The sequence below is a fragment of the Lepidochelys kempii genome, chromosome 3 (assembly GCF_965140285.1).
Source record: "Lepidochelys kempii isolate rLepKem1 chromosome 3, rLepKem1.hap1, whole genome shotgun sequence".
NCBI lineage: Eukaryota > Metazoa > Chordata > Testudines > Cheloniidae > Lepidochelys > Lepidochelys kempii.
This window is the reverse complement of record NC_136382.1, coordinates 41,312,116-41,335,540: the sequence shown is the minus strand read 5'-3', so window position 1 is coordinate 41,335,540 and position 23,425 is coordinate 41,312,116. Positions and strand designations below refer to the sequence as shown.

General features: G+C 39.2%; 1 protein-coding gene across 1 annotated transcript in view; it reads right to left on the bottom strand.

Moving 5' to 3' along the window:
- DLGAP2 (DLG associated protein 2) overlaps positions 1–23,425 on the bottom strand; it is a 695,707-nt gene that overhangs the window by 56,117 nt on the left and 616,165 nt on the right. The window contains exons 7-8 of the mRNA XM_073336187.1: positions 19,841–20,052; positions 4,657–4,804 (exon numbers count right to left, since the gene is read on the bottom strand). Coding sequence (XP_073192288.1) covers positions 4,657–4,804; positions 19,841–20,052 — 360 coding nt within the window. The remainder of the gene's footprint in view (positions 1–4,656; positions 4,805–19,840; positions 20,053–23,425) is intronic.

The window sequence follows — 23,425 nt, the reverse complement described above, 5'->3', positions numbered from 1 at the left end:
ATTGGAAACTATTTTTTCTTTCAGAAGGTAGAGAAAGCAACTAGGAGACAGACTGTTCTAGATTTGATTTTGACAAATAGGGAGGAACTGGTTGAGAATTTGAAAGTGGAAGGCAGCTTGGGTGAAAGTCATCATGAAATGATAGAGTTCATGATTCTAAGGAATAGTAGGAGGGAAAACAGCAGAATAAAGATAATGGATTTCAAGAAGTTAGACTTTAGCAAACTCAGGGTGTTGGTAGGTAAGATACCAAGGGAAGCAAACAGTTCAAGAGAGTTGGCAGTTTTTGAAAGTGATATTATTTAGGGCACAAGAACAAACTATCTCACTATGTAAGAAAGATAAGAAGTATGGCAAGAGACCACCCTGGCTTAGCCAGGAGATCTTCAGTGATCTGAAACTCAAAAAAGAGTCCTACAAAAAGTGGAAACTAGGTCAAATTACAAAGGATGAATATAAAAAACAACACAAGCATGTAGGGACAAAATTAGAAAGGCCAAGGCACAAAATGAGATTAAACTAGCTAGAGACATAAAGGGAAACAAGAAAGCATTCTACAAATACATTAAAAAGCAAGAAGAAAATCAAGGACAGGGTAGGCCCATTACTCAATGAGGGGGAAAGACAATAATAGAAAATATGGAAATGGCAGAAGTCCTAAATGCCTTTTGTGTTTCAGTTTTCACCAAAACGGTTAATAGCAATTGGACGTCTAACAAGTGAATGCCAGTGAAAATGAGGTAGGATCTGAGGTTAAAATAAGAAAAGAACAAGTTAAAAGTTACTTAGACAAGTTAGATGTCTTCAAGTTGGCAGGGCCTGATGCAATACATTCTAGAATTCTCAGAGATCTGACTGAAGAGATATCTGAGCCATTAGTGATTATTTTTGAAAACTCATGGAAGATGGGAGAGATTCCAGAGGACTAGAAGAGGGCAAATATAGTGCCAATCTATAAAATGGGGAATAAGGACAACCTGGGGAATTACAGGCCAGTCAGCTTACCTTTGAGTACCTGAAAAGATAATGGAGCAAATAATCAAGCAATCAATTTGCAAACACCTAAAAGATAATAAGATGATAAGTAACTGTCAACATGGATTTGTCAAGAACCAATCATGTCAAACCAACCTAATAGCTTTCTTCGAGAGGGTAACAAGCCTTGTGGATGTGGGGAAGTGGTAGATGTGGTATACCTTTACTTTAGTAAGGCTTTTGATACTATCTTGCATGACCTTCTCATAAACAAACTAGGGAAATATAGCCTAGATGGAGCTACCTAAAGTTGAGTGCATAGCTGGTTGGAAAAACCATTCCCACAGAGTAGTATCAATGGTTTACAGTCAAGCTGGCAGGGCAGAACGAGTGGGGTTGTTTCAAGGAGGAGGGTGAAAAATTGTATTCCTTAACTTCTGAGGACAGAACAAGCAATAGGCTTAAATTGAAGCAAGAGAGGATTAGGTTGGACATTAGGAAAAACTTCCTCAGCGTGCGGGTAGTTAAGCACTGGAACAAATTGCCTAGGGAGGTTGTGGAATCTCTGTCATTGGAGGGTTTTAAGAACAGGTTAGAAAAACACCTGTCAGGAATTGTCTAGTTGTTACTTAGTCCTTCCTTGAGTGCAAGGTACTGGACTAGATGACCTATTGAGGTAGCTTCCAGTCCTACATTTCTAGGATTCTATGTAGAATTACACTCTAGTGGACTATACCAGAGGAGGCAAGTTTGCACACCCCAGTTCATACACCGAGCCTATTATTAATGTTGGTTCAAATTACTAAAACTACTGTTGTCATGGGGAAAAGAGTAAGTTGTACATGGACAGTGAGTGGACAGAGCATGGTGTACAGGCAGTGATTCCTACAAAGCAACCTAGCCAATGCCAAAATGAGTGATGCAATGTAAAGTGAATGTATGTATATATAGAAGGGGGGTTTCTGTGTACCATAGGTATACCCTATGCCCACCCCTTATGGTTCAGTCTGATTAACTCAGTGTAGGTTTGCTGTATGCCAAATAAAGAAGTTTAAGTGATGAAACTGGAATTACACTGAATTCTTAGGAAACGCAGTAGAAGAGATCTTGGGGAAACCCCAACAGAAATAATCTGCTCTGTACTGACAGAAACTATGTAAATACCATGTGTCACAGCCATAAATAGTGTTAACTGGTGTTGCTCTATTAAATATAGTGAATTAGGCTGATTTAAATCAGCTGAGCATCAGTTCCCACATACTGATTTCATTTTTAAACACTCTTTCTAGCCCTATTCACATCATATTTTTCTTTTTTATTATTTTTATTTAGCCAATCACAACATGGACTGAAATATATTAATGTCAAGTGCTTGGTGTTAAAAAAGAGCTTAAAGAAAAGGAGTACTTGTGGCACCTTAGAGACTAACCAATTTATTTGAGCATGAGCTTTCGTGAGCTACAGCTCACTTCATCGGATGCATACCGTGGAAACTGCAGCAGACTTTATATACACACAGAGAATATGAAACAATACCTCCTCCCACCCCACTGTCCTGCTGGTAATAGCTTATCTAAAGTGATCATCAAGTTGGGCCATTTAGTTTTACTTAGTTTTACTATGTCCATTTACTATCTCTTTTTACACTGGACAATTGTTAATTTCACCATGAATTTGTATGATTCATTTTGGAGACATTCTCGGATAATTATTAGGAATGTACTAAATATCAAATTGTAGCATTTGGCTGGATAAGTGGAAATAATATTCGTCCAAAGAGAATTTAGAAGCTGAATAATGGAGAGAGCAGTAAATGACAATAATATGTATTTTATATAATCATTTATTAAAGCAGAATGAAAGAAACAAAATCATATAAATATCTAGTCAACCTCATAACCTCACCAGCCTCCACATCTGGATGATATTGCTTTTTATTATATATTGTGGTCAATAACTCTTATTCATTTTTGGGGGAAAAATCACTGCAAATTTTCCATAGTTTTCATTAATCAAGCATATAGAAATTTCTTACAGAACCTCTGAGCCCCATGAAAGGCTGTTATTCTAATTTTCTAGAAAGGCATCTTGGCAATTAAGTCCACTGTGAAATGAATTATTTTGTCCTTCATAAAATTATCATTTTTATATTTCTAATAAATGAAGTCTGGGAAGGGAAAAGAAAACTTATTCTAAATCATCTTTTGCTTACACGATTGACCAAGAGAGTTATGATAACTTATGCCAAGATTTTCAAAAGTGACTAGTAATTTTTGGAGCCTCCCAATTTGAGATACTTTAACAGTGCTTAATTCAAAGTATTAACATTCATCACTTTGTGAAAATCAGGGTCCTTGAAGGCATCTCAGGTTGGGCACCCACAAATGGAGGCACCCAGAATCACCTGTAACATTTGAAAACCTTGGCCTCAGTCAATAATTACATGATGAAATTCCTTACTACTTTTTTCAAACAAAGTTTGTTGACACTTGCAAAATAATAATTTTAAAATACAAATTGCAAGAGTGAATATATACTTCTTAAATATATAGTCCATCAGTATCCCTCAATTCAGTCCTGAGCAGTAGAGGGTGGGAAGGGAACCCATTGATATAACAGAAATAAAAACACTGAACTGCTATCATATTGATGGAACATGCAGAGTGCGATGTCATAGGAAGGGACCAGGAAATAGCAAAGGCTCAGAACTTGTTAACTGAATGTATTTAGTTTATATTCTGTGTTATTTAATATATATGTTTCTGAGTTGGAAAAGATTGAACAGTGAAATGGCAAAATATGTAGATGACACAAAATTATTTACGTTGGTCAAGACCGAAGGACATACTGAGGAACTTCAGTAGGATCTAATTAAGCAAGATAATTGAGCAAAGGATGGCAAATGAAATTCACTGTGGACAACAGCAAGGTTGCGAATCCTGAAAGAATATGAACCATCATATACACTACTCTAATGAGTTAGAAAAAGATCCTAATTATTATTAGGAACAGCTCAATGAAAAACACTTTCTCCGTGCATAGTGATTGTCAAATAAGGCAAACAATATTAATGTATATTAAGGAAGAAACAGAATACTACTTAACATAATATCATTATATAAAGTGATGGTATACCTCACTGAATTCTGGTCATCCCATCTCGACAAGGATGAAGCAGAAATGGTAAATGTCCAGACAGGGGCAATGACATTTTTTAAAAGCCTGGACAGACTTCCACATGAAGGGACATTGAAAAGGTTAGGTTTGTTTAATTTAGAGAGGTATGAAGATGAAAAGGTGACATGAGAGAGGTATACATAATAATGAATGGTCTAGAGAACAGCCTCTGAGCGTTCCTGTTCATGCCCTCTTCCTGTACAAGACGAAGTGGGAACCCAGTGAAACTAAAAGGCAACACTGTATATATTTATATGTAGGGTGGATTTCTTAAAAGGGAAATTCTGATTTTGCAGTTTTTTGGCATAATTTGCAATTTGACTGTCTCTTTTTAATCATACCATCTTCCTTCAATATTAAATTACTTGAAGCTTGAATTACTTTGTGACTACTTACATCCTCACTCCTCTAATATTAATCAAGAAAAACAAATTTTCCATTTTTAGTAGCTAGTCCTGTATATGTAAATAGCTCACAGTAAAAGATTTAACAATAGATTCCCACCTGACTAACACAGCTGGCCTGACTGAGTGTGCTCACTGCTCTCATATAGCTCTGATTCCTTGATCGGAACTTTGGGGAATTGTAGTTTGCGGAGGGATCCATGTTGTGGCCCCCAGGGACATCACTTGCAGCTTGAAGGTAGCTCTGACTATAAAAGAAAGGGGAAAAAAGAGGAGGCTATAAAAAAAACTCCAGATGGAATCAGTTATGACACTGAAAACAGCAATTGGTATTAGCATCATAAATGCACTCCCTGGGGCCAAATTCTTGATCAACGTAAAAGGAACAGTGCTACTGAAGTCAGGAGAGCTGCATCATTTAATATAAGCAGAGAATTTGGCCTTAAGTTTACTACCAAAATGATTTGAAGCATTCAGCATTTTTACTGTAAATTAATATCACTAATATTCCCCTGGCTACAAATGTTACATTTTACTAAAATAAAATGTGAACATCAATATGAACAACAACTACTGCAGGAATGGAAATGTATCTACAGGGATAAAAATCACTCTTCTCTGTCATCTTGTTTCATCAAGGTGCTGGATTTCAAGATGCCTTATAGGTTAAAAGTATCAATACATTTACAGAAGATCAAAATATCCTGTGGATCAGCTAAAGAACATGATTTGTAATGGCACACAGCACAACCGCATAAATCTCCTGAACCGGTCTTTTTACAACACACCTCTCAAGGTACTTTTCCCTGAGTGTCCAGAGCTTACACCACCACCATCACCTCCTGTCCCAGAGGATGGTCTTGTTTAAAGAGACACTGGCTATGTCTTCCCTGCCAAAAAAGTTTTCTTTTTTCTTTAAACATGATAACTAACCTGCATTAAGTTCTCTTGCTCTCCTAGTGGAGAAAAGACATAAATAGGGTTTACTATGATGTAGCTAAGCAAGGTCAACACTATATTCCCAGCGGCAGCTGACCTGCCCTAGCTACATCACATTAAAAACTACAGAGCCGTGTCTCCAGTAGGATTTTACAGCAGGATACTGCATGTCATTTTCTCACTGTAAAGTCATAGGTTTTTAGGCAGCTTGAGTTAAAAGCAGCTGCCCTCAATTCTCCCCTTGCCAATGTCTGCAGTTTTACTACATAAGCCTGGTCTGCTATGCCCATTGCTGTAACTGACTTATGGGACTGGGAAGGAATGTTCCCCTCACTGCTGGATTGATCAGGGTGGGATTTTTTGCCTTTCCCACAGGAGCTCACATACCCAGTGGGTAGGTCAGGAGTTTTAAGGTTCAAGTTGTCTCATCTTAACAGGTGTCCAGGCAGTTGTTCTGTAGTGGGTCCAGTTCCGTGATAGCTGGCATTGGAAGGGGACTCAGGGAAAGCATCACCTAAGGAAGCTGAGGAATGGGGTTGGGGGTCCCAATGTATGGTACAGCAAAGGGATAACACCCTTTCCTCAGCCCCTTAACCCTCAGATGGGAGGAGGGCCGTGGTATCCCAGCAACGGGCTGGGATGAGCTGTGGAGGGCTTAGGGTCTGACTCATTTCCACCGAATGACTGAGAAAGGAATCATGCATGGTACAAGCTGTAGTTCCTAGATAATTTAATACATTTGCTGCCCACTTAAACCACATCCCTCACATCTTGTCTTTCCTTCCCTGCTTCTGGGACAAGGATGCTCATTGCTCCCTCTCTCTTACACCTCATGCACTAGCATGGGCACTAAAGCAACCTGCACTTGCATTCCAGGCCTGGGACGAGATCTGTGCATGTTCACAGGGTGCAGGAAAAAGAGCAGGGAGCCTCCGCATCCATTTACAGCATGCTCAAGCACCATGCACAGTCTAGGCACGCTAGGAACAGGGAACTCTAACGCCAACAAGACATGGCAACACTAGACTTCTTTTATCTTGAGTTAATTGGCAATTAATTTGAGGTCGTTAGCACATTGGTGCCAGTGTGAACACTCCACAAACATTTGAGGCAAACTACAAATATTTTTTCTTTACCCCAGGTGAAGTAAAGTTCTTTGTCCCAAGTTAGCAGAATCTTATCATCATTATTATTTGTATTATAGTAGCAGCTAGGAGCCTCAATCATGGACCAAGACTGTACTGTGCTAGGCACTGTATAAACAAGAACACAAAAATGGAATGCTAGGTTTGTTCTTTACCCATGGCAGTTGGGCAATTAATTCATTTGAGGGTTAAAAAAATACCCTAGTACCAACAAACCCCAACAGTGTTAGGAAACTCAAAATGGGCTGCAATATGGTTCCTTTTCCCCTGTGTTGGTATGTCATGGGGACAGCACATATTGCATGCACTCTGTTACAACATATAGCATGTAGCAGCAGCTGCTCTGTGCTCGGACCCAACGGTGCTGGAGGCACGGTCTGCCTCATCATCCAACATACTGTGTTTGCACCACTGTACATCCTCACCGCGCCATTGTAGCAGTGGATTAAAGTCAAAGATTGCCTTTTTGCCAAGGAAAAATCACTTTTCTGATCCCAGTGTCTGCTTCTCAGCAGGCTGCTGAATGCTCTACATATATTATTGCAAATAGTGTTAAAATAAATTAAAATAAAAATCATTTTTTAAAATAAAATAAGCGTCAAAATAAGCGTCAAAGTTTGGTTTCTAATTTGTCCTCACTGGAAATGTATTTGTAGATATGGGGTTCAATTAATAAACTTTTTATGTCATTTTCCTGCTGATCAGAATGTGAAATATGATTGACCAATATTATTTATGGACTAAAATTGTGCAACTGTGATAGCCAAAGGTCACAGTTCTACCACTTGATCGAGAAGATAACTGTAATTTATTCTTAGTACCAGAAGATCTTATATTCTCCTCACAGACCAATAGCAGAGGCCAAGACACTGCTAAATGCTGGAGAAGGTCTAACATTCCATACAGCAGAGCACTATAGTACATATACACACATTCCAGTCATGAGGGTTGCAGCCATTTCCTTTCCTCTTCCCCTGTTGTAGTGGTGGATGTTAATGGATGAGATTTGGCTACCAGCTCTTTGCCTCTTCAGTTGCTTTCCCAGGAATCCAGGCTCTTTTCCCAATAGATAGCCCAGCATCCATAACAGGAACTGGAAACAAGGAACATCTAGCTCTGCCTAGACCACCAGCAACTGCCCTGCAGAGCACAGTGTGAGAACCACTGCCCTAAGAAGAAAGGCTTAGGGGTTATTGAGAATTGCTCAGTGCAGATTTCCTATTCTGCCACAGCACTTAGCATACTAAACTGGTTGCTCAAGTGCAACTAAAGAGGGCAACATGCTGTGTTATGATGATATAACTGAACCATGGCATGGCATGGCATCTTCTGGAGTACTGCGAACAGATTTGGTCATTTCACCTTGAAGATACACTGGATTTTGAACAAGTCCAAAGAAGGACAAGAAGGATAGAGACACAGCAAGAAAAAATTTAAGAGCTAGCAAAAACTATTCATTTACCTTTGTAGATGCCCTTAATTTTTTTCTTTTATCTTTTTTCCCATTTAAGGGCAACCACTGGACACTGTATTTATCTCAGGCTTTATTTATGCTTGGAGCTCAGGGTGTGATTTCCATCTTGTGTAGATGTACCTGCACTAGCTCTACTCAAGCTAGTGCACTAGAAATAACAGCGTAGCTGGGGTACTGATGGTGGCTTGGGCTAGCCACCCGAGTATGTATCCAGTGGGTCTAAGTGAGTATATACTCAGGCGGCAATGGACAGGCAGCAATCAGCTGGCTTGCGGCGTTTTGGAGGCAGGAGGGAGGAGCGAGGACTTGGCGCACAGGCTCCCCTTGCCTCCTGAATGCGGCAAGCCAGCTGATTGCCCCGGGCAGGAGGGAGGGGGAGGAGTGAGGACTCAGTGTGCCTTCCCCCTCCCTCCCCTGCCTCCTGCCCACGGCAATCAGCTGGCTTCTGGCATTTAGAAGGGAGGGAGGGTAGGGAAGGAGGCAGAGCCTGTGCATCAAGTCCTCACTCCTCTCCCCCCCCACCTCCAAAACGCTGCAAGCCAGCTGATTGCCACCGAGGGGGGGGGGAAGGGCAAGGGGGGAGGCGTGCCTAGTCCTTTTGTCTGGCAAAAAAAAATTTCCCTGAAACCTAACCCCCCCATTTACATTAATTCTTATGGGGAAATTGGATTCTCTTAACATTGTTTCACTTAAAGTCACATTTTTCAGGAACATAACTACAACGTTAAGTGAAGAGTTACTGTATTTAGGAACCAGGTCTAATTTTATTTATCCTGAAAAGGAAAAAAAGAGGAGATTTGAGAAAATTATGGAAGACTTAGTGAAATGTAATCTGTCCATCTTTTCCTCCTACCCAATTTTAGAAGAAGAAAAAGGAGATGCTCAAGGAAATTAAAGAGCAGTACTGTATGTTTAGAACCAAAGAAAGGAAGGATTTTTTGTTTTATTGTTTTGACATTTTTAAGGTAGCATAATATCTCGTCAACCTGTGGAATTCATTGAACCGAGGAGTAAACATAAAAACTAGTGTGGCTGAATTTTAAAAGACTGGAATTACTAATAACATCTGCAGTTAGGCAAGATAAGCTAATATCATGGATGATCAAATATCATGCTGTGCCTAGGGATCCATTTCCTCCAGCATTACATATCTAGCTTCGTACTTTACAGCTGAATTTTCAAAAGTAACCGCTGGTTTTCTCTGCTGCCAGAGAAAATAACAATTAGTTTGAACCTTTGTGTCTGCTATGGTCTATTGCTATATTTATTGCAAAGCTAATTTGAAATCAATAATTTTAATCATTATTTTTAAAGTATGCATTTCTGAGGAGAGCGAGGTGCTAACTTCATATGATTTATAAATGGCTGTATCTCTTCAGACTATCATCACAAAAGGGTCTTCTGTTAAGTTAACAGCAAGCACTTTTATTTTCAGAAATCTGCCTTCCTTTACTTTTTATGTGGCTGTTAAACAGATACAATGGACACAAAATATATTCACATTGGTACAGTCCAATCCTGGGCTTCAGCAGATTTTAGGCAGTGCTACTCACTGGGAACAGGCTGTTTTAACTTAGGGCTGGTCTTCACTATAGGGAGATTGATGCTGCAATCGATGCAGCAGGGATCAATCTAGTAAAGACCTGCTAAATCAATGGCAGAGCACTCTCCAGTTGACACCAGTACTCCACCTCTCCGAAAAGAGTAAGGGAAGTCGACTGGAGAGCGTCTCCCATTGATGCAGCACAGGGAAGACACAGGGGTAAGTCGACCTAAGCTGTGTCGACTCCAGCTACATTGTTCACATAGCTGGAGTAGCGTAACTTAGGTCGACTTACCCCGGTAGTGAAGACAAGCCCTTGGACACCTCTCTAAAGTTACACTGGGAGTTGGTTCAGCCTCTGGAGCAGCCCAGGGCTAGAAGGGTGCAAACGGTATGTTAAAACCATGTTAGTTGCACTCTCCAGGGCTGTGAGTTCCGTGCTTAGAGGCGAAGCACAGAATCTCACTGTTGAGTTCTTAAAATTCCACCAAGTTTATGAAGGGTGTGTCTGATTTACAGGAACCAAATATCATTCAATGGAATTCACTCTGAGGGCAAAACATGCCCTGTAGGACATAGGTAACTGTAATGTTCCAACACTGTATTTCTGACTTTTTAAAAAAATGTCCAGGATCACCACCGTATTAGTACAAAATCTAAGAATGAATGATAACGTTAAAGAAAATACAACCACCTTTAACTGTCAGTAAGTGAGATGCAGAAGCATTATTCTGTGATAAAAAGGTTACATAAAATTTGTTAAAGACCTGAGGCTTCACACTTAACAAGCAGGTATATTAATATTAGCAGTGTTTCATCAGTCATCATAACCTATTTTATTGAGGGATTTGCATTTCAATGGATATTCATTTCTCTACCCAGATGTATCTTAATTCAGTGTTTGGATATGCATAAAATAGCTCAGAAACCTGGATCTTACAAATGAACAGTGCCATTCTGTAGAAGCTGAGATTCACACAGTAATTGTGGAGCCCTGCTGACGTCAATGGGGCTTTCTGCATGGGAGAGTGGAAGTGCCCACCTTCAGTCAGTTGCAAACCCAGGACTGTAGATACTAAGTTTGACTTTCCCTTAAGGATAGAATAGCTATTTTGGGTTCCTTGAAATATAGCAGGTGCCTATAAATCTAGTTAATTTCTGTATAGTGGAAAATTTACTTTATATGCTTTGCCAAACTATAATACTTTCTTTTTGGTCTGACTATGATAGAGATCAGGTTTTGGGCCAAATGAAATTAAAAAGGTTTTCTGCATAGGAAAGTAGCCATCTATTTTCCCTTTTTGACAAACTCATCTTAGATATTGCACATTCCATTTATTAAAGTGAGACCGTGTTAGGAACAGGGCATAGGATGCTGTTTCTTTCCCTGTGAAATTTCTATTAATTATTGGAAGGAAACAGAGGTCCTCTTTTTTATGTCAGAGAAATTTAATGCCTTCTTAATTCTGTAATATTATCTTTAAAGGAACACTTAAAGATGATTTAATGGCTGGTTGTTATGGTGAACGATTTATGATGTAAAATTTTGAAATTTTTTTTTTAAAGTTGGTTGTGTTTAGCTGTGATTAATGTATTTAGGCAGGAGCATGACCAACACTGTGATTTATATCATAATTCAGTATGCAGAATATTTTTATTGTAGCAATTTTCTAATCATTACCCTCACTTCATGCTTTGCTTCCCAAAACGGTGGCCTACAGAAATCAGAGATACAGGGTAAAATTGTCAAAAGCCTCTATATGACTTAGGCACCTAAGTCCCATTAACTTTCAATTAAACTTAGGCTTCTACGTCACTTAGGTACTTTTGAAAACTTTACCCGTTTTCTCTGACAGGCTGCTTCTTATATTCTTCTGCTTTTACTTGATTTATTTTTCCATTATGTACATATCTATATTTTTGTAACAGGCCCTAATTCAGCAAAACACTTAAACATGGGCTAAAGTCCATCTGTACTGAACAAGGCATGTAAGCAGGTGCTTAAGTTCCATTATAGTTGATGGGATTTAGTTGATGGGATTATAGTTGATGGGACGAAGCACACAAGTACTGTACTGAATAGGGCCCTCACAAGATGACTTCATGTAACCTAAAAAATGAAATAAAAGTCACATCAGGAAAACCAGAATTTAATTTATGCATTTTTTTCTGCTTCTCTAACTAAAAACATCTTATTTTTCAAATTCTTGCCTCTGGCAGAGAGCATTTATATGCATTGACTTTTTATGGTAGGAGATTAAATAAGAAAAACAAAAACAAAAACGCCTCTTAACTCAGCCTTTTAAATTAAAAGAAAAGTAAAAGTAAGACACAAGTTGAGAGCAGAAGTGAACAGGCAACTTTGGGGAAAAAAAGGCTTTGTCATCAGAAGTTGTAAATTCATGGTTGTGATACTTGCCCTTGTACATGATTGTTTCTGTACATCATTGGGATGAATTACAGGTCTGTGAAGCTTCACACACTCTTGTCAGAGCCTGAAGATTTACCCCCATCACCCACTGACGTTCCCATCCTAATCTGGTGGCCTTGTATTTCAAGCCAATAACATAGTGGTAGTGTTCTCTACTGGTCAGGCGTTTGGGGTTTGGAACGAATTTCCGGGGTTTGGAACGAATGCTGGTAAAGGGCAACATGCTCAGCAACTGGGGGAACAAAGATATCTTGCATTGTTCAAGACCAACGACTCTTCTTTCTGCAAGGAAGAATGGATGGGACTTCCTTCTGAACCCATAAAACAGTGATACTCAACAGGTGGCCCGTGGGCCAAATATGACCTATCAAGGCTTCCTGTGTGGCCCACCAGCTCACCTTAAAAATATTTATAATTAAATTCCCAAACAGTGATGATCGGCCTATCATTTGCCTATGACTTCCTTAGTAACTTACTGGCAGTGCTTAATTTGTAATGAAAGAAGTGCCGGGCTCAGTCCTGGCAAGCCCCGGCACAAATTAAGCACTGGCTGGGTGGCTGGAGAATGGCCGGGTGCTGGGGTTATGAACTGCCAAGCTTAGAGGTGCCGGGACAAATTCAGCCCTGGAACAAATGAAGCATTGCTTACTGGATCTTAAGTTCTCAAGATCACATTGGCTATGATTGAGCTAGGACACCACTCATTTTTCATTAGTGATGGAAATGGAGCCAAAAATGAATGTGAGTGGGAGTAAACGTCATAAAGTCGACAGCAAAAAACAAGCTTTTAACCCAAACTGGACAGCAGATTTTCTTTTTATTATGCCACCTCATTTAAACACAAAACCTTTGTATTTAATATGCCAAACCACCATCTCCATCTATAAGATGGTCAACATGAGCACCACTTTGAATCAAAGCAAAGTAACTTCAACATGGCTTATTCTCCTGGCAGTGTTGCAAGGTGTGACAAACCTGAAAATCTGAAGTCTTCATATCACACTTCAAATGTCATTCTCACAACATCAGTGACTGTGCAGGGAAAAGCAACAGCTGCTCAGAGACATCCTGTGCCTACTGATAGTGGGGAAGCAGAGTGAGGGTGGCTGGCTTCAGCAGTTTTTTGTTACTGAGATCAGTCTGTGTGACCATGCTCAGTACAAGCAAAGCAGCAAATCCGGGGGGAAGGCACATGACCCTGCATGTCCCCGTCTCCCATGCATTGCCTTTGCAGCTGGTTCTCTTTGGATAATGTTGGTACTAGCTAAAAAGAAAAAGCCTTTCCTGGATGCCAAGTCTGCGAAGGAGTGCATGTTGGAAATGCTGGAGGAGCTTTTTCATGGAGACAAAAACAAAGATGACATTTCATTGACATTGTGAACCATGTGAAGCAAGATCCCTCTCTGATTCCATGGCAATGTGAAGATTGGAAGTAATTTATGAGGATGATTTGTCAGCCCTCCTTTCCAATAAAAAAAAAAAGCCAAATACATGTCTCTTGCAGTGGACGAATCAAGTGATTTAAGTGACACTGCCCAGCTATCACTGTTTGTTACATTTTATGAGGGTAAAATTTTCAAGGAAGAAGTTTTGTGCTTAATACCATTAGAAACCTACACAACAGGAGAGATCATATTTGAAAAGGTAAAAGGCATTTTTGAATAAAACAGTTTAGATCTGCAGAAAGTAAACTTACTTGTTACACATGGAGGTCCCTCCAGGACAGGGAAAGAGAAGGGCTTTGCTTCACATTTGGCAGCAATATACCCATCATTCACCAGACTGACCTGGGCAGTAATTTGTCTGGGGACTTTAAAAAAATAATGGGTCTTGTAATCAGATTGGTGAACTACATATGCTCAACTTCTAGCTTGCAACATCATCTTTTTAAAGCTCTTTTACTTGACGTTTCAGACGAATATAATGACCTGTAGCAGCACAACAATGTTAGTTGGTTAAGGGGGGATACATGTTACAAAGGTTTTTTGAACTTCAAAAAGAAATAATATAATTTCCTTCAAACCACGAGACCAACAAGGGTTGCAAGTTCTTGGAATTTATGAATTATGCCCCCTCTATGTCACAGGTAGCTTTTCTATGGGATATTACTGGTCACTTCAATTCCCTCAACTTGCAGCTACAAGGCTGTGCAAGCAGAGTTGGGGAATCTGTTTGAAAAAGTGTGTGCCTTTCAGAGGAATCTTGAAATCTTTCAGACAAGCTTAACAGGAAAGATGTTGCACTTGTTGTGTTGTTTCTACAGATGAAATTTAGTTGAAAACTGAAGTAGAATGAGAAAGCTTGACACATGAGGCCTGGTATGAAGCCTAAGGCCTGAACTAAAGTAGTCAGGACCTGCTGATATAAAGCAAAATCAGGCTGTGAGCCGAACTCAGGTCCTGTTACAAAACATGCCTACTTGCAGGTTCCCAGAACAGGCAAGAACAGGGCTGGTATTTCAAAAATGCAAATGTTCCTAAGAAGTGCTAGGCACAGGACACTCACGTAAACACATTCCAGAAGGGTGGTACCAGAACACCCTGATATCAAGTAAAGTCTAAACACACTTTCCGAAGATAATAGAGACACACTGACTCCTCCTGAAGATAAGATTAGGGTGACAGCTAATGGATAGAGACATTTTAATCAAATTGAACCAACATGTACAATGCAAAGAGTGGTAACTAACCACGTCAGAGGGGCAACAAGTAACTTACTTGTAACAGTATATAAAAGAGGGGTCACAGAAGGTGTGTCTTTGTCCAGCTGAGAGGGGAACAGAAAGTACCACTGTTCACTGAGCTGAGTCCATTGTAATGGGCATACATTGATCCAGGAAACCAGGAACATGCTTTGTTGACAATAAACCTGGCCAAGCGTTTTCGCTACTGATCAGAGTCTGTGGTCTTCTTGGGCAGTTCAATCAGAGCCCGCTGTACAGGTTATCTGGCCAGAGCCAGTAGCACGCAGAGAACACACACGAAACAAACAACTGATGACAAAAACAATGCACGAAATTCTAAACAATCTGACTGAAAATTTTAAAATGTGATTTGAGAATCTTAAAATTCCCAAGGATTTGCTTTTATTTGTTCATGAACGGTTTGCTGGCTCTGCCAATGGACCTTGCCCTTCTGATGCAAAGAACGTTCTTGATTCAGTTGATGAAGATGTCTTTCAATTAGAAATTGTAAAGCTCCAGAGCTCAGTTGTCTTCAAAGCAAAACTGAAAGAAGTGAGACTTTGTAATTTCTGGACTCAGTAGGCTGACCAGTTTCAGAATAGCCAGAATCTAGTCTTTTAATGATGTTCAAATCAACGTACCTCTGCAAATCTGGATTTTTTACCAGGAACATTATAAAAAACCAACATCACAATAATTTGACAGGTAAGTATCTTCACTAATGCACGCGCCTTCTCCTGACCTCCTACAAATCACTCTTCACAAAGTTTGCCAGAGATTGTCGATGTCACATCTCCCATTAGAAATTGCCAGAAACAAAGGTAATAATGTTGATTTATAAACTTTGTTAGAAGATAGAACAGTAACACGTATGTTGCAATTAAGGTCTTTATGTATTGGCAGCTGAAGTTTTTTTTGTTTTTGTTTTTTTGCCAGCCTTCTGCGCAAATGGCCTGCCTCTTGTCATAAAATTCTCAAATGGGTCCATGGGTAGATCTAATTGAGTATCACTGGCATAAAAGATACTTTTTACTTTACAGGCTCATGGATTCCAAGGCCAGAATGAATGATTGTGACCTCCTGTATAGCACAGGCCACTTAACTTCCTCAAAATAATGGTTAAAGTATATCTTTCAGACAAACATCCAATCTTGATTTAAAAATTTACAGTGATGGTGAATCCACCATAACCCTGGTAAACTGTTCCAAGGGCTAATTATTCTCACTTAAAAAAATCACACCTTCTTTCCAGTCTGAATTTGTCCAGTTTCAACGTCCAGCCATTAGCCAGATGGCTTGCTCTTCAGCACTGCAAAACATCTCTTTTCCCAGGGGCTAAGCCTGTTACCCCTCAAGCATTCTCTCCCAACCCAGGGAGCAGTCTAACCCACATCTCCTGAATGACAGTAGAGGAAGCAGCTATACCATTGGCCTGGCAATTGCCCTGTTAGTTTGATAAGACTTTGTAAAAAGCTATCTTGTTCTTGGTAAATCTCCGCTTTCAGCCCTTTGGGTAAGTCTACATGGGGATAAAAAACTCGCAGTATGACTGCCAGGGCTGGCCTGAGTCAGCTGACTTGGGGCTCGGGCTGCAGGGCTAAAAATTGCTTTGTAGATGTTCAGACTTGGGCTGGAGACCAAGCTCTGGGACCCTGCAACCCCAGCCTGAGCCTGAATATCTACACAGCAATTTTCAGCTCCAGAGCCTCAGCCCTGCAAGTCCGAGTCAACTGACCCGGGGGAGCTGTGGATTTTTTGTTCCTGTATAGATGTACCGTCTGAGACTCCTAGCTGGCTGCTAGTTCACTGCAGAAACTTGGAAAGCTGCTAATGAAGTGTGCAGCTGGACTTCTACTGTCAGGAGGATGAAAAAAAGCAAAGATTAATAAAAAGAGCAAATACAAGATTAACATAATTTTTCTGCAGCTAATTATTCTTCCCATCTCCTCAACTGAAATTATTCCATCAGCACCACACTCTACAGAAGCCATGTCTAAAATAAATACAGAACATATTTTTAAAAAAATAAGTTTTAAACTTAACAATTTAAACAGGGATGGATCAGCTACATGCAGCAAAGGGTGACAGTGAAATAGTGTATTAATTAATATAGCATGGAAGCAGGATTAAATTTGGCCCCTGCATGATCCTTCACAAGACTATACAAAGACAAGCTTCCTGTCTGCATGCTTACCAAGCAGTATTTCATGAGAAGGATGCTATATCTAAACTCACCATAACTGCCACCACCCTGCAAGCATGGGGTGCTGGCCACTGTCAGAGGCAGATGATTGCAGAACAGATCCAGTACAACAAATTCTATATTTCTTTTTTGTTCTTATGTTATACTTGGGCTATAAAGGGTTAAGCTTCAGCAGGAAGTTCAAATGTTTTAAATGACACCATGCAATGTCATACTTCCTGTTCACTCCAATGGACTCACTCACACACATAGACAGGAGAGTCTCTCCTGAATACAGAATACTGAGTACAGCCAGGCTAAATTATAGCAGTATCAATACTGTGCTTATTTCTTGTTGTTAGCCAAATACATAATTTGTCCTAAATACCTGTCAGATTCATAAATTAAATATCACAACACATACCATATATATCCAATGCATATGGAGGATCTATTGCTATAGTAAAGTCTGTTATTTAGAGAAGCAGTAGGCAAAATATACACAACACATTGTCATTTTTATTGTTACCTGACCTAGCTCATTTTCACTTCACTCTTCATATTTACAAAGGTAAGTTTCTCTTGAGGTGCTTCAAAAGCATAATGGAAAACTCTAGCACCACATGATTATTCATCTGCATGACTGTTGCCAATAAGATCAGAAATTCTATAACTTGAGGTTAAATGCTTTTCTACCAGCAAACAGTGGACTGAATGGAAAAAGTTGGTGTTTTACTTCCTAAAGTCCATATTTTGATGTAGGATCCCAGATTATATATCAGGCAGCCCCCTTGCAAACCTAACCACAAAGCAAAAAATGTTGAATTTTTCCACTCCTGACCAAAGGAAGTCAAGACAATTTCCAAGACAAATATGAGCATTGGCACTATTCCAAGAAGGAACAAACATGAAATAGGACAGATATTTGAATCCGCTTCTGTCTCCAACACAGAAGGCTTTATTATATTATATTTTACTTAAATGCAGTAAATTATACTGGTAAGTCTTTCACACAACGTTATAGCAGTAGGATTTGCACTATTCTAGTGTTTGCTTTGTGTATCATGATACTATTAAAAGAAAATGCATCTGTCAGATGAGAGACTAAGGGACAGATTTTTAAAGGGATTTAAAGGTATGCTATCTTTTGAAAAAGCCACTATCGGAACCTACCTGCATCTTTAGCCACCTAAATACTTAAAAAACCTCTTCCTTAGGGCTTGTCTACATTTAAAATGTCAGTGCAGTTTTTTTTTTGAGTCAAAGACATTAGTGCTCTTGTAGAGCTCAATTCTGAACCATTTTATGTACCGGAACAAGGGAGTAAGGAGTATAAGTACCTACTTACTTCTCTGTACAAGCTACCTGATCACTGTGGACAAGCCAATCAATGCAGCTGAGCTGGTGCATCAGGGGACATAACCTGTATCTGGTATTGGGCAAGTTGATAACCAGGAATCAGAAAGTGGCTCTCAGTCACAATCTTGTTCATGGTCTGGTCCTGAAACAGTTCACATACGTGCTGCCCTTGGCTCAGGGCTTGTGGCAAAGCCACAAATAAGCCTTTAATCATTTTCTACAATGCTAAAATGAACCTGATCCTGCTACAATTGAAATCAGCAGCAAATCTGCCATTGATTTCCGTCATTTGTAGTATACTGCATTAGTACTGTTCTTTGTTTTTAATATTTTGGTTTTGTACAGTATATTTGCAAAACATGGCAAAATCGATAGACTATTTTCACAATGACCTACTGATAAGCTCCTGCGTTATGAATACTGTGGATTATAAAAAGCTGCCCTTTATAACATATATCTTATTTAAATGTGTAATTTTTGATTTCTACGAAGAGAACAGAACGTCCTTTACGTTGCATAAATAAATAGCACACTACACTCTTAGAACTGTCTTCTGAAGCAAGTTTTTAGATTCCATGTTGCTTTTATGACATTGGTTATTGTTGGTACTGTGAACATTATTTTTCCTCCAATCTGCTAACTAAATTCTTTTATTTAATGAAGCCAAACAGATGATAATTTAGTTGAGGTTTTTTATTATTACTATTATTATTATAAAAGTGTGCATCACTAAGGTACTGCATATATGGTAATATCTACAGCACAGTTGGTGGATAAAGGTCAAATAGTCAACCAGCCTCAGCCTCAGTTTCTTTGCTTGGTGCATTTCTCACAGAATTCCGAAGCTATGTGGAATGTCCATTAATGGAAGTTGCAGAACTGGAGCGATGCTACTGCTTTGAACATTTACCGCTCCAAAATACTCAAATGTGTAGTGTTGTAATGGTACATTTTTAAAAAAAGACAAAAATAAAAACCTACTAGAAGCACAAGGATGGCTCCATTATGTAAATACACATCCAGACAATTATAATATGTAAAATCATAGAATATCAGGGTTGGAAGGGACCTCAGGAGGTCATCTAGCCCAGCCCCCTGCTCAAAGCAGGACCAACCCCCAATTTTTGCCCCAGATCCCTAAATGGCTCCCTCAAGGATTGAACTCACAACCCTGGGTTTAGCAGGCCAAGGCTCAAACCACTGAGCTATGTACATTACTTATTTGACAGACCACCCATTATGGATGCTCAGAAAAACATGTTATACTGTTTTTTAAATGAGTGTGATACAATATACTTGATACATGGGAAAGTTGCAATATGGAAAGAATCATGTTATAACTAAAAGTTATAGATGACACAAATGTAGTATTGCTGTATTTTTTGCTGTGTGTATTTATCTATTTATATATTAAATATATATATTTCATGAAACCCGTTTGTTGTAATCACATCAAAACATCATAAAAAAATGACCTGAGTCATTGTGGCTTTTAGTAAGATATGTGACAAAGTTTGGTGAAGCTTACTTTGGGTGATCTCCAAGTGGTCTCTGTCCAATGGATTTTAATAATGACTCTGGTCGAACTGCTACCTTTGGTGATGTTTTTGGGCTAGTGTCAGAATCTCCGCTTTCCTCATCTCCCATGGCTTTAATATAACTCCCACTTCTCATTCTCCTGCAGGGGATCTCCTCGTCTTTACCGCCAACAGGGTACCCTCCCCATTCATCTTGAGGCACCTGGTACCAAACACAAAATATGCAGGAATCTCATCATATTTTAAGAGACAGCCTTAGATATTCCACACTTCAAGACATAGTCATTTAGGTTTGACTCTTCAGGCACAATGACACTGGGTAAAATTTTCAAAAGTTCCTAAGTGACATAAGAGCCTAAGTCACACTTTTGAAAGTGGCTTATGTGCATAGGAGCCTAAAACTCATCGAGAGTCAAGCACTTCTGAATACTTTACCCATTATCCTCATATTGTGATTCTGTAGCCTTTCAGACATACCATCGCTAATGAAATATAAAAAAACTGCATTTAAACAACATTAAGATGTAGTTCTGTCACAACCTGATGGAATTCAGAGAGATGACTACTGTTGTTCATGATTCAGACTCTTATGAAACAAGCGTAATGGCAGGAGTTTTCTACAGTAATTTTTGTAAAGAACGATAAATAAATAATTCAGAGAAGGCTGTAGTATAATCTCATTCTATACCAGCAAAACAGGCAATTAATTATTAATACATACATTTTAGGCAGTTTTTGAAATGCTCATTATGTTTAGTTACTAGACAATCCATCACTCCTCACTAGCTTTATACATCAGGAGATCTAGGTTCAAATTCTGACTTAGGAAACAAGTGAAAATGAGTTTGATGGCTACATGCTCATAACTGTCTGCATCACAAATCTTCCAAGTAATTCAGCATGAGATGAAGTCTCTACCCAACATAAACTCAGAATTGGAAGCAGTGCTGTTTCAAGCTATGATATAGGCATGCAGAAACTCACATGGTTAAAATTAAGGGCATACATTGGTGCTTTGCTAGATCTGGGCCATAGATCTCAGCACCTTGGAAGATCAAGCCCTTTATCAGCATAATGCCTTCACATATTATATAGAACCATTAATATATATATATATATACCCTATAAAGCTGGAGGACTGCGAGGTAAGAATCTATAGTGGAGATTCTGAAAAGTCAGAAGGTCTAGTCAAGTCTGTCAAACTAAATATATTTGGGGCTGATCCAAAGTCCATTCAGCTCAATAGAAAGGCTCCCATTGACTTCAACAGGCCTTGCATCAGATCCATGGAGAGTGACACTAACTTATTCTCTAAGCTCCTCACTCTCCAAAATGCACTCATACCCCAAATGTAGGTGAGCAGGACTTGTGCTGTGGACCCCATCCAAAGAGGGTCAAGGGGGAAATGAAAAAAGAGGAGGAACAAGGGGAGGGGGAGAGAGAGAGACAGAGAGTGAGTGGGAGGGAGACGCTGAACCAAAGACAGAGAGAGAGACACACACACTCTAAACACTAACGGTAACACTTGATAGGGAGAGCAAGCGCAAATCAGAAAAGAAAAACAGCTTGAAAAGAGAAATTGTATTAGAGAAAAATATACTCTGAAGTATTTTAAAAGAAGAAAAAACATAGGGAAAACACCGGCAGGAGAGAGGAAAGAAAAGATGCAACAAGAAGGAAGAATAACAAATAAACAAAAAAGTTGCCATCTGAAGCACAGGAACAAATCTTAAAGTTAGCCAGATTTGGATTTTGGAAGGAGGTGATGGGAAGCTAAGAGAAGAGGGTGATTATTTCTCCCCAAGCTTGAGATCTCTAGATACAATAAATCACCCACATTTTCCTTTTAAAACTAAACACATATGGAAGTTCTCTGTGGGGAAGGATTTTCAAGGTTTGCTGAGAACTCAAGAATATCTGCGAGCAGTGTTAGGGTAACAGATGGAAATCTTTAACATTTTGAAAAATCAATACTTTTTCTTAAACTTTATTACAACACATCTGGCAATTCTCTTGACTGCCAAAGACTGAACGATATACTGCTAAAGAATTAGATCAGTAAATTCATTATGATGAAATACTTGATACCAAACAAACTTATTTATACCTTTTGTTTTGTTGCTCGTGTTCTGATGCCGGCATGGCTACGAACAAGGTTCAAGTAACTGAAAAGCATTCTGGTTACTGGCATAGAAGTGGGTTCCTATGTGCTTTATTTCATTTCTCAATTTCCAACATTAAGGATGAATTGCAGCCTCTGGTCTAAACACACTTTTCCAAATGTCCATAACTTATTGTAACAACTTGATTTTGCTCTGAGATTTTCACTGCTTTGTCTCAACTCTAAGATGATTTTTTTTAAAAAAAAAAAAGTGTGAGAAAAATCAGGTCAGTTGTTTTTGAGTTATTCAAGTAAGAAAAAGCCTACTTTCCCCATATGCTCCAATCTGAAATTCTGTACTTCTGTAACTCAAAAATGGCTGAAAGCTAAACATGTTAAAAACAAGTTTATATTTTGAGATTCTTATTTGCGACTCAAGCTCAACTCAAGCCTTGTTTGTAAAGTTATGAATGTTTAAAGTTTGCAATTTCATCCTAACAGCAGTTCTAGCTAGAAAGCTGGTAAACAGCTTTTCCAGGACAAGTTTTCCACCATGGACACATTAATCACATCCTGTTTGGGCTGATTAGATTTGTATGGCTAAGTGACCTGATACAGGTAAAGTTGGTTTTGCAAATAAGTTCACAAGGACACTGGAATCAGGAAAAGCCCTCCACCGAATTATTCTTGCATGTAATATAACAGAGAGAACACAGGTACACCCAAAACCACTCTGCCCCTTTTACTTTAAGAGCCCTTACTGGCTAACAAAAGACCCCTGTGATTGAAAGAAGGTGATTGGTAGTCCAGTCCTCAAAAAGGAAAAAAACCTTCTGGAAGATCCAGAAGAGAGAAAAGGCTACTAACCCCATAGCAAATGGTAACTGTGAGTGGGATTTTCCAGATCCTGGGTAGAAGGAGGGATGTTGCATAGTGGCTCAATGGAAACATGTTTTAGTGGGGTACACATTTCTTCACATGGGACAAGATCCAAGCCCCAGAGAAGATAATTGGAGTCTTTCCATTGACTTCAAAGGACCCTGCATCAGCCCCTGTGAACTTCTTCCTACAAGATTTGAAAAACATGGCAATACTAAAGCTCAGCTTCAGTATGAGCAGGTTAAAGATTCACTTCGGCTCTTTGTACAGTCATTATACTGTAGGTTAAAGACCTTCATTTTTTTTTAAAATTCAGCCCATCTCAGATGCCAACATTTTCCTGAACCACAGCACAGCACAGCACAGCATGAACATAGTTCTCCTTTTTTATTATTTTGAAACACTAACAAAAATCTGTTACAGATCGTGTAGGGGGTATTAAATGTATGCATTCCAAAACGTTAAAGTGGTTTTACAGCTTGCAAAAATGCCTTTTACAATAGTTATCAGCCCCTGAAATTCCCATCTGCAGAGTTTGCAACTGCTAATTGGGAATAATTACCCTAATTACCTACTTGCATATAGTGATGAGTGC